General features: G+C 43.2%; 2 protein-coding genes across 11 annotated transcripts in view; one reads left to right on the top strand and one right to left on the bottom strand.

Moving 5' to 3' along the window:
• Positions 1–7,320, top strand: part of LOC133620953 (sodium bicarbonate cotransporter 3-like) — a 56,312-nt gene extending 48,992 nt beyond the window's left edge. For all 10 annotated transcript variants that reach the window (XM_061982643.1, XM_061982641.2, XM_061982644.2 and 7 more), the window contains 6 exons: positions 494–562; positions 1,205–1,378; positions 1,449–1,583; positions 5,759–5,844; positions 6,049–6,156; positions 7,049–7,320. In XM_061982643.1, coding sequence (XP_061838627.1) covers positions 494–562; positions 1,205–1,378; positions 1,449–1,583; positions 5,759–5,844; positions 6,049–6,156; positions 7,049–7,124 — 648 coding nt within the window. In that variant the 3' untranslated portion in view covers positions 7,125–7,320. The remainder of the gene's footprint in view (positions 1–493; positions 563–1,204; positions 1,379–1,448; positions 1,584–5,758; positions 5,845–6,048; positions 6,157–7,048) is intronic.
• A 78-nt stretch (positions 7,321–7,398) lies between these two features.
• LOC133620954 (ectonucleotide pyrophosphatase/phosphodiesterase family member 7) lies at positions 7,399–9,077 on the bottom strand. Its single transcript, XM_061982652.1, has 5 exons — positions 8,843–9,077; positions 8,621–8,766; positions 7,921–8,544; positions 7,631–7,853; positions 7,399–7,546 (listed from the first exon to the last, which is right to left on the bottom strand). Exons 1-5 carry the CDS (start codon positions 9,075–9,077, stop codon positions 7,479–7,481), a joined length of 1,296 nt encoding a protein of 431 aa, XP_061838636.1. The 3' UTR covers positions 7,399–7,478.
• Positions 9,078–14,219: the final 5,142 nt, after the last annotated feature.

The raw sequence follows: 14,219 nt of genomic DNA, 5'->3' as shown, positions 1-14,219 counted from the left end.
CACCATAGCAACGGCCCCATCCCTGTCAACACTTCCTGGTTCTCAAGAGGAAGTGGGGGGAGCAATCTGCCGAAAAGGAAATTCAGCATGAACTGAGGCCAGCAATCAATTAAGAGAAAACAAAATAAAAACAATATAAACAAAAAAGGAAATTTGACTCCAACGCTAAGCTACAAGTAACTCTCGATTAAGTTTAGCTAAGCTACAGGGGAAGCTATCCCCAGAGAATTGTAGCAAGCTACACTACAAGCAACACGGCAAAAGTAGTTTGCTACATTACACATATACACATGAATATATAGATGTGTATATATATATATATGTATATATATATATTTATATACACACACACATATATATATATATATATATATATATATATATATATATATATGTGTGTGTGTATATATATGTATGTGTGTATGTATGTATATGACCCCCTGTATGACATGCATCAAGCCCAATTGTCAAGCCTTCCTTCCTCCGTCCACAGTTCATCCCCATGCCTGTCCTCTACGGTGTCTTCCTTTACATGGGCGTGTCCTCTCTCAAAGGCATTCAGGTGGGTGTCCGTGCATCCAAAACCACAATTTGAGTCTAAGAGTTTGAGTGTGTGGCTTTGTCTTCACTGCATTGGTCTGTTTTTTGTCACTTTTATAACCTTTTTATACATTCTTGGGGCTTACTGGGGATGTCTCCAAAACCCCTACTTTCTCAGTAAAATAGGACACAGATTGCTGATGTTAGTTGATTGATCACTAATTCATGTTGTATTTGTATTTTGGTCAAACGGTTACTCTACAAATGGGTTTCTTTTGTGATTGTGAGTGCTTGTCGAATGTTTAATCGAAACATTCCTGATCAGATCAAGTGTGTTTTGCTCATCTTCCTCCCTCTCCCCCTCCCAGGAGACAAGACATTTCTCCCAAACCCATCCCGTCCCTCATATCTCATTCCTTTAAGCTATAAAGTTCTGGAAGAGATATTTATCGCTCAGTCACTCTCTCTCTCTCGCTCCTTCTTGCTTTCTTCTTTCTTGCCGTAGCAGCAAAAACGTTTTATCTTTGTAATCTGATGTTATTTGAGTACCCAAATAAATACTTTAAATATCTTAGTTTCCTCTGGATATATATTTATTGAATAGTAAACATTCCAAAACACCTCTGTCCCCCTTCTTCATGTGTTTTGTTTTTGATGTTTGCAGCTCTTCGACCGCATCAAACTGTTCGCCATGGCGCCCAAGCACCAGCCGGACCTCATCTACCTTCGCTATGTGCCTCTCTGGAAGGTGCACGCCTTCACGGCCGTGCAGCTGTCCTGCCTCGTTGTCCTGTGGCTTATCAAAGCCTCCGCCGCCGCTGTCGTCTTCCCCATGATGGTGAGACACACGCAGATGCCAGGCGACACCCGACCACCCCTATTCCCCGTGACTCCACTGCTCTCCGCAGGTCCTGGCGTTGGTGTTTATTCGGAAGCTTCTGGACTTCTGCTTCAGGAAGCGAGAGCTGAGCTGGCTGGACGACCTCATACCCGAGAGCAAGAAGAAGAAGGATGACGACAAGAAGAAGAAGCGGGAGAAGGAGGTGAGCACCGCCGTGTGACCATGTGACAAGTATTAATTTGGACAGCAGGTTTTAATTTATTTTAGTTGTTTTTGACAAAAAATGATTTTAGTTTTAGTCCGATTTTAGTCATCTAAATTAATTCTGTTTTAGTCTACTTTTAGTTAATGAACATTTTAATGAGCTTTGAAAGCACCTTTATTTAGACTACAAAACATTTCCTTAAAGGGAAAATCCACTTTTTAAAAATTTTGCCTATCATTCATAATCCTTATGTGAGACAAGAACACATATGTTTTTCTTTTTTTATGCATTCTAAGTACTACCATAGACTCTGGACGTGATTGACCTATGTCGTAGGCACAACCTCTTTTTAACCAATCTTTTCATAACAAGACTCCTTTTTATTGCTATTTAATTCATGCCGTGTTTGTTATTGTGACAGAAAACTGTTTCAAGCTTTCATAGAAAGGTTCAAATGTAAATGAGGTAAAATGTTTCTAGAAATGTGTTTGATTCCACAAATCTTGTTCATCTATATCAGGGGTGCCCCAACTTTTTGACTTGGGCGCCGCATCAGGCTAAAAAAAATGTGGTCGAAAGCCGACTGCATATAAAGTAACGTACAGTGTCTATACACATGTATACATATAAATATATATATATATATATATACATACAGCTGTGCACGTCTCACAACTCCGCCCACAAGACGAACACAGGAACTCTAGGGGGAGGAGAAATGTAGTAAGTAAAAGGTCAACTGCAACTGTAAGTTGTTCTTCTAAATATTTGCTTGGAACAGTACCCGTATTTTCCGCACAATTAGCCGCACCTAAAAACCACAAATTTACTCAAAAGCTGACAGTGCGGCTTATAACCCGGTGCGCTTTATATATGGATTAATATTAAGATTCATTTTCATAAAGTTTCGGTCTCGCAACTACGGTAAACAGCCGCCATCTTTTTTCCCCGTAGAAGAGGAAGTGCTTCTTCTTCTACGCAAGCAACCGCCAAGGTAAGCACCCGCCCCCATAGAACAGGAAGCGCTTCTTCTTCTACTGTAAGCAACCACCCGCCCGCGTAGAAGAAGAAGAAGAAGAAGCGCGCGGATATTACGTTTCATTTCCTTTGTGTGTTTACATCTGTAAAGACCACAAAATGGCTCCTACTAAGCGACAGGTTTCCGGTTCATGTAAAGACGCAATCTCTCCATCCGCACACGGACTACTATTTCACAGCAACTGCCTAAAGACTTTCAAGAAAAGCTGGCTACTTTCCGTGCATATTGTAAAAACAAGATAGCTGAAAAAAAGATCCGGCCAGAGAACATTATCAACATGGACGAGGTTCCACTGACTTTTGATATTCCTGTGAACCGCACTGTGGATACAACGGGAGCACGTACGGTGAATATTCGCACCACAGGGAATGAGAAGTCATCCTTCACTGTGGTTCTAGCTTGCCATGCTAATGGCCAGAAACTTCCACCCATGGTGATATTCAAAAGGAAGACCTTGCCAAAAGAGACCTTTCCAGCCGGCGTCATCATAAAAGCTAACTCGAAGGGATGGATGGATGAAGAAAAGATGAGCGAGTGGTTAAGGTAAGTTTACGCGAAGAGGCCGGGTGGCTTTTTTCACGCAGCTCCGTCCATGTTGATATACGACTCCATGCGCGCCCACATCACGCTGGTTTTTAATATATTATTAAAGTTTGACTGACCTATCTGACTGTTTTTTTGACATTCCTTTAGCGCAGTTAGATGCGGCTTACAACACGGGGCGGCTTATAGGTGGACAAAGTTTTGAAATATGCCGTTCATTGAAGGCGCGGCTTATAACCCAGGGCGCCTTATGGTGCGGAAAATACGGTAAATGTTCCTGTACAATTATTTGCACTTAGAAATACTTGTTTGTAGTTATAAATATGATTAGGAACATATTAGCATTATGTGTTTGTTCAATTACAGTAAGTGTGTTTATCTTAAACATTCCTGCCACTTCATTTTAGTCTTTGTTTCTTTTTTGGACATATACCGCAACGTGAGATTTTGATAGCGCTACATACCGAGTTAAAACTGTTATCAAGCCTTTCATTGTCAACACTTGGTGGTTTTAATTGCATTTATATGCAAATTACCGTATTTTTCGGACTATAAGTCGCTCCGGAGTATACGTCGCACCGGCCGAAAATGCACAATAAAGAAGGAAAAAAACATATATACGTCGCACTGGAGTATAAGTCGCATTTTTGGGGGAAATTAATTTGATAAAACCCAACACCAAGAATAGACATTTGAAAGGCAATTTAAAATAAATAAAGAATAGTGAACAACAGGCTGAATAAGTGTAGGTTATATGAGGCATAAATAACCAACTGAGAACGTGCCTGGTATGTTAACGCAACACATCATGGTAAGAGTCATTCAAATAACTATAACATATAGAACATGCTATACATTTACCAAACAATCTGTCACTCCCGATCGCTAAATCCGATGAAATCTTCCTCCCCGGTGTCGCCTCTGGTATGCGCCGTTTCCTTTCTTTCTGCTGCTCGGTCGCCGTTTTCTGCTGCATATTTCACTACGACCGGCTTGTAATCTGCAGTATATGATTTCCTTTTCGGTGACATTTTAGTTCAGCCCTTCTCAGTTTTTATAAGGTACCGCCAATGTTGAAATAATCAATTTTAATAGCTACGGATGTAGCAGCAGTTAGCATCCCATGACCCACAATGCACTTCTGCCATGACGCACAATGCACTTCTGCCATGACCCTCTCTCGCCAAATTCTTATTGGTTGACGTGTGTGACGATTGCTGACGTGTGTGTGACGATTGCGGACATTTTCTTCGTCTCTTACTAGAATGAGATAAATACTATTATTTGATATTTTAGGGTAATGTGTTGATAACTTCACACATAAATCGCTACGGAGTATATGACTGAAACTATGACAAAAACTGTGATTTATAATCCGAAAAACACGGTAGGTATCAGTACAGATTATGTTAATGTGCGAGCTGCATCCATAACAATTTTGAAGAATATTTTCCACTCAAAATATGCATAATATGCGCCTGGAAAAGATATGTTCTAAAGACATGTTTATTATAGATATGTGTCCGAAAAATTCCAAACACTGTAGACATACTGTTTTTTGTTATTGATATGTTTTTATTGATTTTTATGATTACAAACATACATGCAAATCGACAGTCAATTAATTATGGCAAAACTCAAGTACAAAAATATATAAATAATGTATATATGTTATATATAAATATATGGTAAATATTGCGGTAAAAAGCAGCATTAGTTCAGTACACAAGTTAATAAATCAGGAAGCCATGACTTGCCACAACAAAACCTATAAAATATTTTCAACAAAGTAATAGTCCAGGCATATATAGTGCAGTGATTACAAATATATTGGAGGGCAGACACCACAGTTGACATACTGTACTTCACACAAAAGTCACAATTTCTCCGTAATTGTTGGTCCAAAGCTAATGAGGATGATGCCAAAACGAGGGCAAAACTTTTTGGGGGGGTCGTTCTGTGTTTTGTGACGTACATTTCATGTGTTTGACAGCCTGCTGGTCACTGCATTAAGACAGCGGAGGAGTGCATCCAATAAGGTTGCAAAAATGCTTTAAAGCTTTACTTTGACAAAATAAAATGATGTTTTGTTTTAAGTTTATGAGCTGGAGTATGTTTAGAACTATATTTAGACATATTATTTTGACAGGAAAACTAACGTCAGTCAGAACGACCTAATTGCATGCATGTGGGCACAGCCGCACACGTCCTAGGTACCAAACATGGCGCCTGTTGTCTACCTGTCCATACTATCTCTATACACGGCCGGACTTTTGTCAAGGCTGGAACCCATTATACATAATTACATTGTTTCTTATGGAGAACTCTGCTTCACTTAGCACATTTTTCGATTTACAAATCATGTTTTAGAACCAATTAAGTTTGTTAATTGAGGTTCCACTGTATTACAATGTGGAACATCACACATTTTTGTTGACGAAAATGTCAGTTTTGTTATCGTCATTTTGTTTTGATTAGTTATCGTCTAATTTTTGCCATGGTAAAATAGGTTGTCAACGATAACTATTACAAAAAGTTAAACACTGCATGTGACGATGTGACTCTCGTTCTTGACTCGCTCCCTTCCCAGGATTTCCAGCAGATGTCAGAGCAGGCGGCAGAAATATGTCCGTACGAGCCAGCCATGGTTATCGAGGTGGAAAGTCTAAAAGGACGGTGCGTCATCGCCGCATGCACGTGCACACACACACCTTTGAGCTTCTAACGAGTTTGTGTGTGTGTGTGTGTGTGTGTGTGTGTGTGTGTGTGTGTGTGTGTGTGTGTGTGTGTGTGTGTGTGTGTGTGTGTGTGTGTGTGTGTGTGTGTGTGTGTGTGTGTGTGTGTGTGTGTGTGTGTGTGTGTGTGTGTGTGTGTGTGTAGTTTGGACCCATCAGAAGTAAACATCTCGTATGAAATGGACAAAAGTGGTGTGTGGAAGTCGCTTTCTGTGACGCCTGACGGTAGCAGAGCTCTGAAACGCACCCACAGGTGAGCCCGCCTTCACCTCACGTACCTCACTGATGATGTCATTGGTGACTGGTAATGACTGCTGATGTCAACGTCACTTGTGATGTCATTGACGTCACTTGGGATGTCATTGACGTCACTTTTGATGTCATTGACGTCACTGATCATGTGACTGGTTACATCACTGATCATGTTACAGAAGATGTCACTGACAACGTTTCTGATGATGTCACTTATGATGTCACAATGCCATCACTGGTAATGTTACAGATGATAACACTGACAAAGTTTCTGATGACATTACTGATGTCTTCACCATGTCACTTATTATGTTACAGATGATGTCACTGACAAAGTTTCTGATGATGTTACTGATGTCGTCACCATGTCACTTATTGTGTTACAGATGAGGTTACTGACGACATTACTGATGATGTCACCAAAGTCATCATCATGTCACAATGACATCACTGATGATGTCACTCATGACGCCACTGACAACATCACCTATGATGTCATTGACTTCAGGGATGACATCACTGGTAATGTTACAGATGATGTCACTGATGACATTACTGGTGATGTCGCGAATGTAATCATCATTTCACTTATGATGTCACAATGCAATCCTTGATGTTGTCACTGACAAAATCACTTATGCAATTGACATCAGTGATGACATCACTGGTAATGTTACAGAAGATGTCACCAACAAAGTTTCTGATGATGTCACTGATGTCATCACCTTGTCACTTTTTATGTTACGGATGAGTTCACTGATGATGTCACCAATGTCATCATCATGTCATTTATGATGTCACAATGACATCACTGATGAATGCACTTATATCACTGATGATGTCACTTATAACTAAACTAATGATGTCACTGATAATGTCATGGTATCTTCCAGCCAGGAGAATCTTGCCAGCGTTGTCGTGGGTGGCGGAGGAGATGCGAGTGTCGTTGACACGGAGACGTCACTGTGAGCTGCCCATGAGGTCAAAGTTCACCGTTACTTCACCGTTTTATGGTGAAAATAGACCAAAGTACTTTTTACAAAGTTGACCAGTTAATATTTACGTGTGTGATAAGTCTATTTTTGTGTATGGTGGGAACACGCTTGCTGCCTTGTCGTTGTATGCATACATTTGTAATCAAATCAGTAAATTACTTAAAAAAGACTATCTCCATTATGTTTAATGTGGCGCACAAAGGTGTCAAACAACATAAATAACCGGCAACCAATCAGATTTCAGGATGAGGTAATCTTGTAGTTCAAGTCCGAAGAAGTATCTTCCTGGACATCTTCTTAAACCCGCAAGTGTGACCTCGGATCGAGGTTAGAGGAGCGTGACGACGAGTATGGAGATGAGCGTCACCAGGGACACCGTTACGCTTTGAGGTCCTCCTGTCAAAACAGAAGAAAGAAAATCATTCGTACTCCTCCGAGGTCTTGATGTCGAAGCTCAATGGTGCCTCGGCGGGTCCTCACCGCCACTCAGCAACATGTCCTGGGTGGCCTGCAGCGACCCGTTGTGCGGCGCCGGTTGGATGTTGAGCAGCTGACACATGAGTGGGTAGATGTGGATGCTGTCAAAGGGCTCGGACAGGAAGTTCTTCTTAAAGTCCGGTCCAAAAGCCCTGAAGATCATCTTCATGTCCATCTCGCCGTTATGGTACCCGTGGTCGCCTTTGTTGACGTAGACGATGAATCTCTGGCGGCAAGGAAGGAGACAAGAAGCGTTAGAGGAAGCGGGCAGACGTGTTCCAGACCAGACTCACAGAGTTAAGGTTGAATCCGAGGTCGGCGACCACGATGACGGGAGGGAGGCGGCGACTCCTGGCCAGGTGGAAGCTTTCCGGCATGTCGTCCTTCCTGTACACCGTCAAGTTGGGCGCCTTGGACAGCGCCTCTAGCGCTTCCTGCTCCTTGCCGGGCCTCGGCGTCAGGATGCCAAATCCACCATAGTCCAGGATCTCGAAGCTGGCCACTTTCAGCAGGTTCACATACTTGTTGAGGACAATCTCATCCACCAGGGGGCGTTTCTTGATGGTGGTCATGCCGTGGTCGGACGTGATGATGACGTTCAGGTGGTCGTTCAGGCGGTGGCGACCAATAGCCTCACTCAGGTAGCCGATGGTGCGGTCGATCTGGCGGATGATCTTTTTCCTGTCTGAGTGGTCTGGCCCCTTGGCGTGGCCCACGTTGTCGGGCTCGCCGTAGTACAAAGTCACCAGGTGGAAGTCCTCCTGGGAGAACCAGCTCAGCACTGTGTCGATGTTCTGCCGCCATTCGGTCTCGTTGTCATCAGGATATCCCGCCTCCTCTACCAACGCTCGGTTGACGCCCTGCCCGCTGTAGTTTGCCCCGCCTCCCGGGAAGTGGAAGGAGGCGGTTTTCAAGCCCTGCAGCCAAAGAAAATTACAAGTGATGTCATATCTCCAGGCCTCAATGTGCTAACGTATGTTTGAAGTACCTGACCTGGTTCTGAGCTGTGATCCACAACGGCAGGGGTCCGTTGTCCCACCACTCAGATCGGGTCAGCGTCTCCTTGTGAGGAACCTTCTGGTTGGTTTGCGTGTTGAACATCATGTTGTGGACGACTTCATGGTCCTCCACCCACCTGCCTGTCGTTCACCATGCAGTTAGACACAAAGACCTGAAACCAGGAACCCGGAGCGGCATGGGGCCGGGGGGTGTCACCTGTGATGGTGGTGAAGTGGGACGGCGAGGTCATCGTCAGCATGGGCGGCGTGATGTATTTGGCCTTGACGCCTTCCACCGCCAGCCGGTCCATGTTTGGCGTGTACACATCCTGGTCATAGTCCCACCTGAAGCCATCGAACGAGATCAGCAGCAGCTTGTTCCTCGTCTCTCTGAAGGGGCTGGCGGCGGCGAAGGCTGCCGCAGCGACAATCAGGCCCACCTGAAGCTTCATGGTCTTCCCGAGAGCAAGTGTGTGGACTGAGTGTCTAAACGCCGAGCAGCGCGTTAATGAGTGACAGCGCTCTGATACGTATCTGCTGATGTCCACCTGGAAGGAGCAGACCTTGGACCGCAGCTCTCTTGGCATCCATCTTTAACCACACCTCCAGCAGCAGCCATCACTGACAAGCTATCACTAATGCGTTGTGGGTTTAATTCCAATTCGCTTATTCCAAACATTTGGTGTAGTTGCGTGTCACACGTCACCTTGAGATGATAAGTCTTCCAGGCTCCACCCCCACACGTTTGCTGCTCTTATCTTGTGAACTGATATGAATAAATGAATGTGACGATCCATCCGTCTGATATGATGTCAGGGTTGAAGTCGTCTAAAGGTTGGTTTCAGAAACCAACCAGCTGTCTGAAGTGATATGATGTCAGGGTTGAAGCCGTCTAAAGGTTGGTTTCAGAAACCAACCAGCTGTCTGAAGTGATATGATGTCAGGGTTGAAGCCGTCTAAAGGTTGGTTTCAGAAACCAACCAGCTGTCTGAAATGATATGATGTCAGGGTTGAAGCTGTCTAAAGGTTGGTTTCAGAAACCAACCAGCTGTCTGAAGTGATATGATGTCAGGGTTGAAGCCGTCTAAAGGTTGGTTTCAGAAACCAACCAGCTGTCTGAAGTGATATGATGTCAGGGTTGAAGCCGTCTAAAGGTTGGTTTCAGAAACCAACCAGCTGTCTGAAGTGATATGATGTCAGGGTTGAAGCCGTCTAAAGGTTGGTTTCAGAAACCAACCAGCTGTCTGAAGTGATACGATGTCAGGGTTGAAGCCGTCTAAAGGTTGGTTTCAGAAACCAACCAGCTGTCTGAAAAATTGACTGAAAAAGTTAGCACAGTAATGTTAGCATGTTTACAGTTAAGATGCGTCAAGTACCAAGTTATAAGACTTTTGAGGTGTTCGGCTGCAAAATTGGCTCAAAAAGTTAGCACGTTAAAAAGCTAATCGTTAGCATGTGTCCAATAACAAGTTGTATGATTCTGAGGAACTCGGTTGCAAAATTGGCTAAAAAGTTAGCACACTAATGTTAGCGAGCTAATTTTAGCATGAGTCAAGTACCAAGTTACATGCGTCTAAAGAACTCGGCTGCCGACTTGACTGAAAAAGTTAGCACGCTAATGTTAGCATGTTTACAGGTATGATGCTTTAAGTACCAAGTTATATGACTTTTGAGGTGTTTGGCTGCAAAATTGGCTCAAAAGTTTAGCACGTTAAAATGTTAATCGGTCAAAATCTTGGTCAAAAACCAAGTTGTATGAGTCTGAGGAACTCAGTTGCAAAATTAGCTAAAAAGTTTGCACACTAATGTTAGCGAGCTAATTTTAGCATGTGTCAAGTACCAAGTTACATGAGTGAGGAAGTCGGCTGCCGAAGTTACTGAAAAAGTTAGCACTGTAATGTTAGCATGTTTACAGTTAAGATGCGTCAAGTACCAAGTTATATGACTTTTGAGGTGTTCGGCTGCAAAATTGGCTCAAAAAGTTAGCACGTTAAAATACTAATCGTTAGCATGTATCAAATACCAAGTTGTATGAGTCTGAGGAACTCAATTGCAAAATTGGCTAAAAAGTTAGCACACTAATGTTAGCGAGCTAATTTTAGCATGTGTCAAGTACCAAGTTACATGAGTGAGGAAGTCGGCTGCCGAATTGACTGAAAAAGTTAGCACGGTAATGTTGGCATGTTTACAGTTAAGATGCATCAAGTACCAAGTTATATGACTTTTGAGGTGTTCGGCTGCAAAATTGGCTCAAAAAGTTAGCACGTTAAAATGCTAATCGTTAGCATGTGTCAAATACCAAGTAGTGTGATTCTGAGGAACTCAGTTGCAAAATTGGCTAAAAAGTTAGCACACTAATGTTAGCGAGCTAATTTTAGCATGTGTCAAAAATTGACCCAAAAAAAACTTAGCACGTTAATGCTAGCATGCTAACAGTTAGCTTGTGTCAAGTCCCAAGTTATATGACTCTGAGGCGTTCGGCTTCAAAATTGACCCCAAAAAAACTTAGCACGTTAATGCTAGCATGCTAACAGTTAGCTTGTGTCAAGTACCAAGTTATATAATTCTCAGGTGTTTGTCTGCAAAGTTAGCTAGAAATGTTAGCATGCGAATGTGAGTCATGCTGGCTGAGGCTAAGCCAATCAGTGGCCACGATACTGAAGTACTATAATAAACTTGGTATTTTTTTGTACTTTTCGACATTTTTTATCCTTGAAAATGCTTAATTTAGGGCAACATTGTGTAGAATATGCATTGTTACTGATAACACAAAGCTACGATATGGACTTTGAGTTCAGATAGTTTTGCATGATTGACTTATAGTTTTTTGGTTTTAGGACAGTGGTTCTTAACCTTGTTGGAGGTACCGAACCCCACCAGTTTCATATGCGCATTCACCGAACCCTTCTTTAGTGAATTTTTTTTTTTTTTTTTTTTTTTTTTAAATTCAAGATAAAGTTATATGTTTTTGGTAACACTTTGGTATGGGGAACATATTCTAAGTAACAAAGACTTAATTTAGAGTTATTTGGACACTAGGGGAACATATTCTAAGTAATAAAGACTTAATTTAGAGTTATTTGGTTAGGGTTAGGGTCAGGGTTAGAGGGTTAGGGTTATAATAAGGCCATGCCGAATAAGGCATAAATAAGTACTTAATAATGACTAGTTAAGAGCATATGTCACTAATTTGCATGTTAATAAGCAACTAATTAATGGTGAATATGTTCCCCATACTAAAGTGTTACCATGTTTTTTTTACTGGTGCACAAAATTAACCGTGCATGAACATCACCTTGTTATGGTAAATGGGTTATACTTGTATAGCGCTTTTCTACCTTCAAGGTACTCAAAGCGCTTTGACACTATTTCCACATTCACCCATTCACACACTGATGGCGAGAGCTGCCATGCAAGGCCCTAAGCACCACCCATCAGGAGCAAGGGTGAAGTGTCTTGCTCAAGGACACAACGGACGTGACGAGGTTGGTAGAACGTGGGGGTCGAACCAGGAACCCTCAGGTTGCTGGCACGGCCACTCCCAACCGCGCCACGCTGTGTGTTGCATAAACTCACAACAAATTACACACCTGCAAACCAGTCAGCCGTTGTCGTATCTGTAATACGCCGATAGGGAGAAGTTTGTATTTAGATGAGTCGGAAGTGTTTTGACCTCCGCCGAACCACTGAGGCCGACTCACCAAACTCCTAGGGTTCGATCGAACCCAGGTTAAGAACCACTGTTTTAGTATCGTTAATGTAAAAAAATGTATCAAGGTGGCCGCAGCGTCCTTCAATTTTTATTTATAGTGGTCCTTGAACATCCCTGCTCTAGTTGACTGTAACAAGTGGTTATTCATTTTAAAGTGTACATCTCTCTCCTGTTGTCTTTTGTCACCAGGAAAATAGAAAATAGTCGAATGATTACATGTTGCATACAACTTATGATTTTGAAGACGGCATGGGTGAATACAACCTCATTATACTATTGGCTAAGTTTTATATTCATAAATGTAAGTTTCTCAATTCCCGACGTGTCTTTTGTACCTTTAAAAAAGAATTAGAACTCTACATTAAAACACTCTCTACCTCTAACAACCAAAAAGCCTTGAAAACGATGATGCTCTGTTCCAAATTTAAGTTATTTACTGAAATTTACCAATTTACAAGACTGGTGACAAACATCAATTTACAAACTATAGACCTGTTTCTTTAATTCCACAATTTTCTAAAATCATTGAAAAACTGTTCAATAACAGATTAGAGAGTTTCACAAATAAAAATAGAATACTCGAAGAGAACCAATATGGATATAGGATTCTTAATAGGACTAGTTGTTAAAGATCCCTAAATATTCAATACAACAATTAAATGGGGTTGGAGATGTCCTCTTGGGTGGGGTGGAGTTTGGCAATAATCATGTGGTGCCACCAGTACAACACATCTTCAGTTGTGTTCCCCGACGTCATTGGGCGTTTCGGCCATTTATCACAAGACACCCTCTGCCGAGGTTGGCCCACCACAGGCTGATCAGACCTGGGTGTGTGTCGCATGGTGGCACCACGTGGTTATTTGGCAGCCCATGCTGCATCCCTGCGCTTCAGCCACAGCCAGTGACTGCTCCGTTCTGCTGCGGTGGCAAGTTCTTTAATAGCCTTGCGTTGGGCCTGTCCTCTGATTCCTACTTCTTTCAGGAGCCTTGTGGTGGAACTGGCTACAAAGCCTCTACAGCCCACCTCCACTGGCCACACCTTCACGTCCCAGCCCCTTGCCTCTGCTTCAGCTGCCAAGTTGGCATATCGCAGCCTCTTCCGTTCGAATGCTTCATCGATGGCGTCCTCCCATGGGACCGTTAGCTCAACGATGAAGACACGGCGGCAGGACATGGACCAGAGGACCAGGTCTGGGCGCAGACTGGTTGCTGCAATTTCGGGTGGGAAGATAAGCCTCTGGCTGAGGTCTACCCGCATTTCCCAATCTCGGGCTGCGTTCAGTGGGCCTAAGTCTGGAGATGATGGCTTGGTCCGCCGTTTCTCTCCTTCCCGGATGAAAGTTGTTTTGTGTGGGAAGGTAGCCTGAGCATTTAGAGGCATGGCATTGGTGACCACTCTCTTGTTCTCAAGTTCGGCAGCTAAGCACTTCAGTACTTGGTTGTGGCGCCAGGTGTATCTCCCTTGAGTCAGACTGGTCTTGCAACCAACCAAGATGTGTTTGAGGGTTCCTGGGGCTGTACACTGGAGACAGGCTGGGTCCTCTCCATACCAGAGATGTAGGTTGGTTGGAGAGGGCAGGACATCATATGTGGCTCTAATGATGAAACTTAGTCTTTTAGACTCCATGCTCCATATTTCGTTCCACGTGATTGTTCTCTTCTCCACGCCCTCCCACCTTATCCAGCGGCCCTGCTGGGCTTGGGAGACTGCCTTGGCACACCTGGCTGCTTCCTCCTGGTGGCGCACTTCCTCCACCACCATGTGCCGCCGTTCGGTTGCAGTTGCCTTTTGCCACGTGGGTGTTGTTGCTTCCAAACCAAGGCCCCCTCTGCCATATTGGACATGCCCCACTATATCCCGGTGTCTGAGGGCAGTCTTTGC

This window comes from Nerophis lumbriciformis, linkage group LG21 (assembly GCF_033978685.3).
Source record: "Nerophis lumbriciformis linkage group LG21, RoL_Nlum_v2.1, whole genome shotgun sequence".
NCBI classification, from domain to species: Eukaryota; Metazoa; Chordata; class Actinopteri; order Syngnathiformes; family Syngnathidae; genus Nerophis; species Nerophis lumbriciformis.
This window is presented reverse-complemented; position numbering and strand designations above follow the sequence as displayed.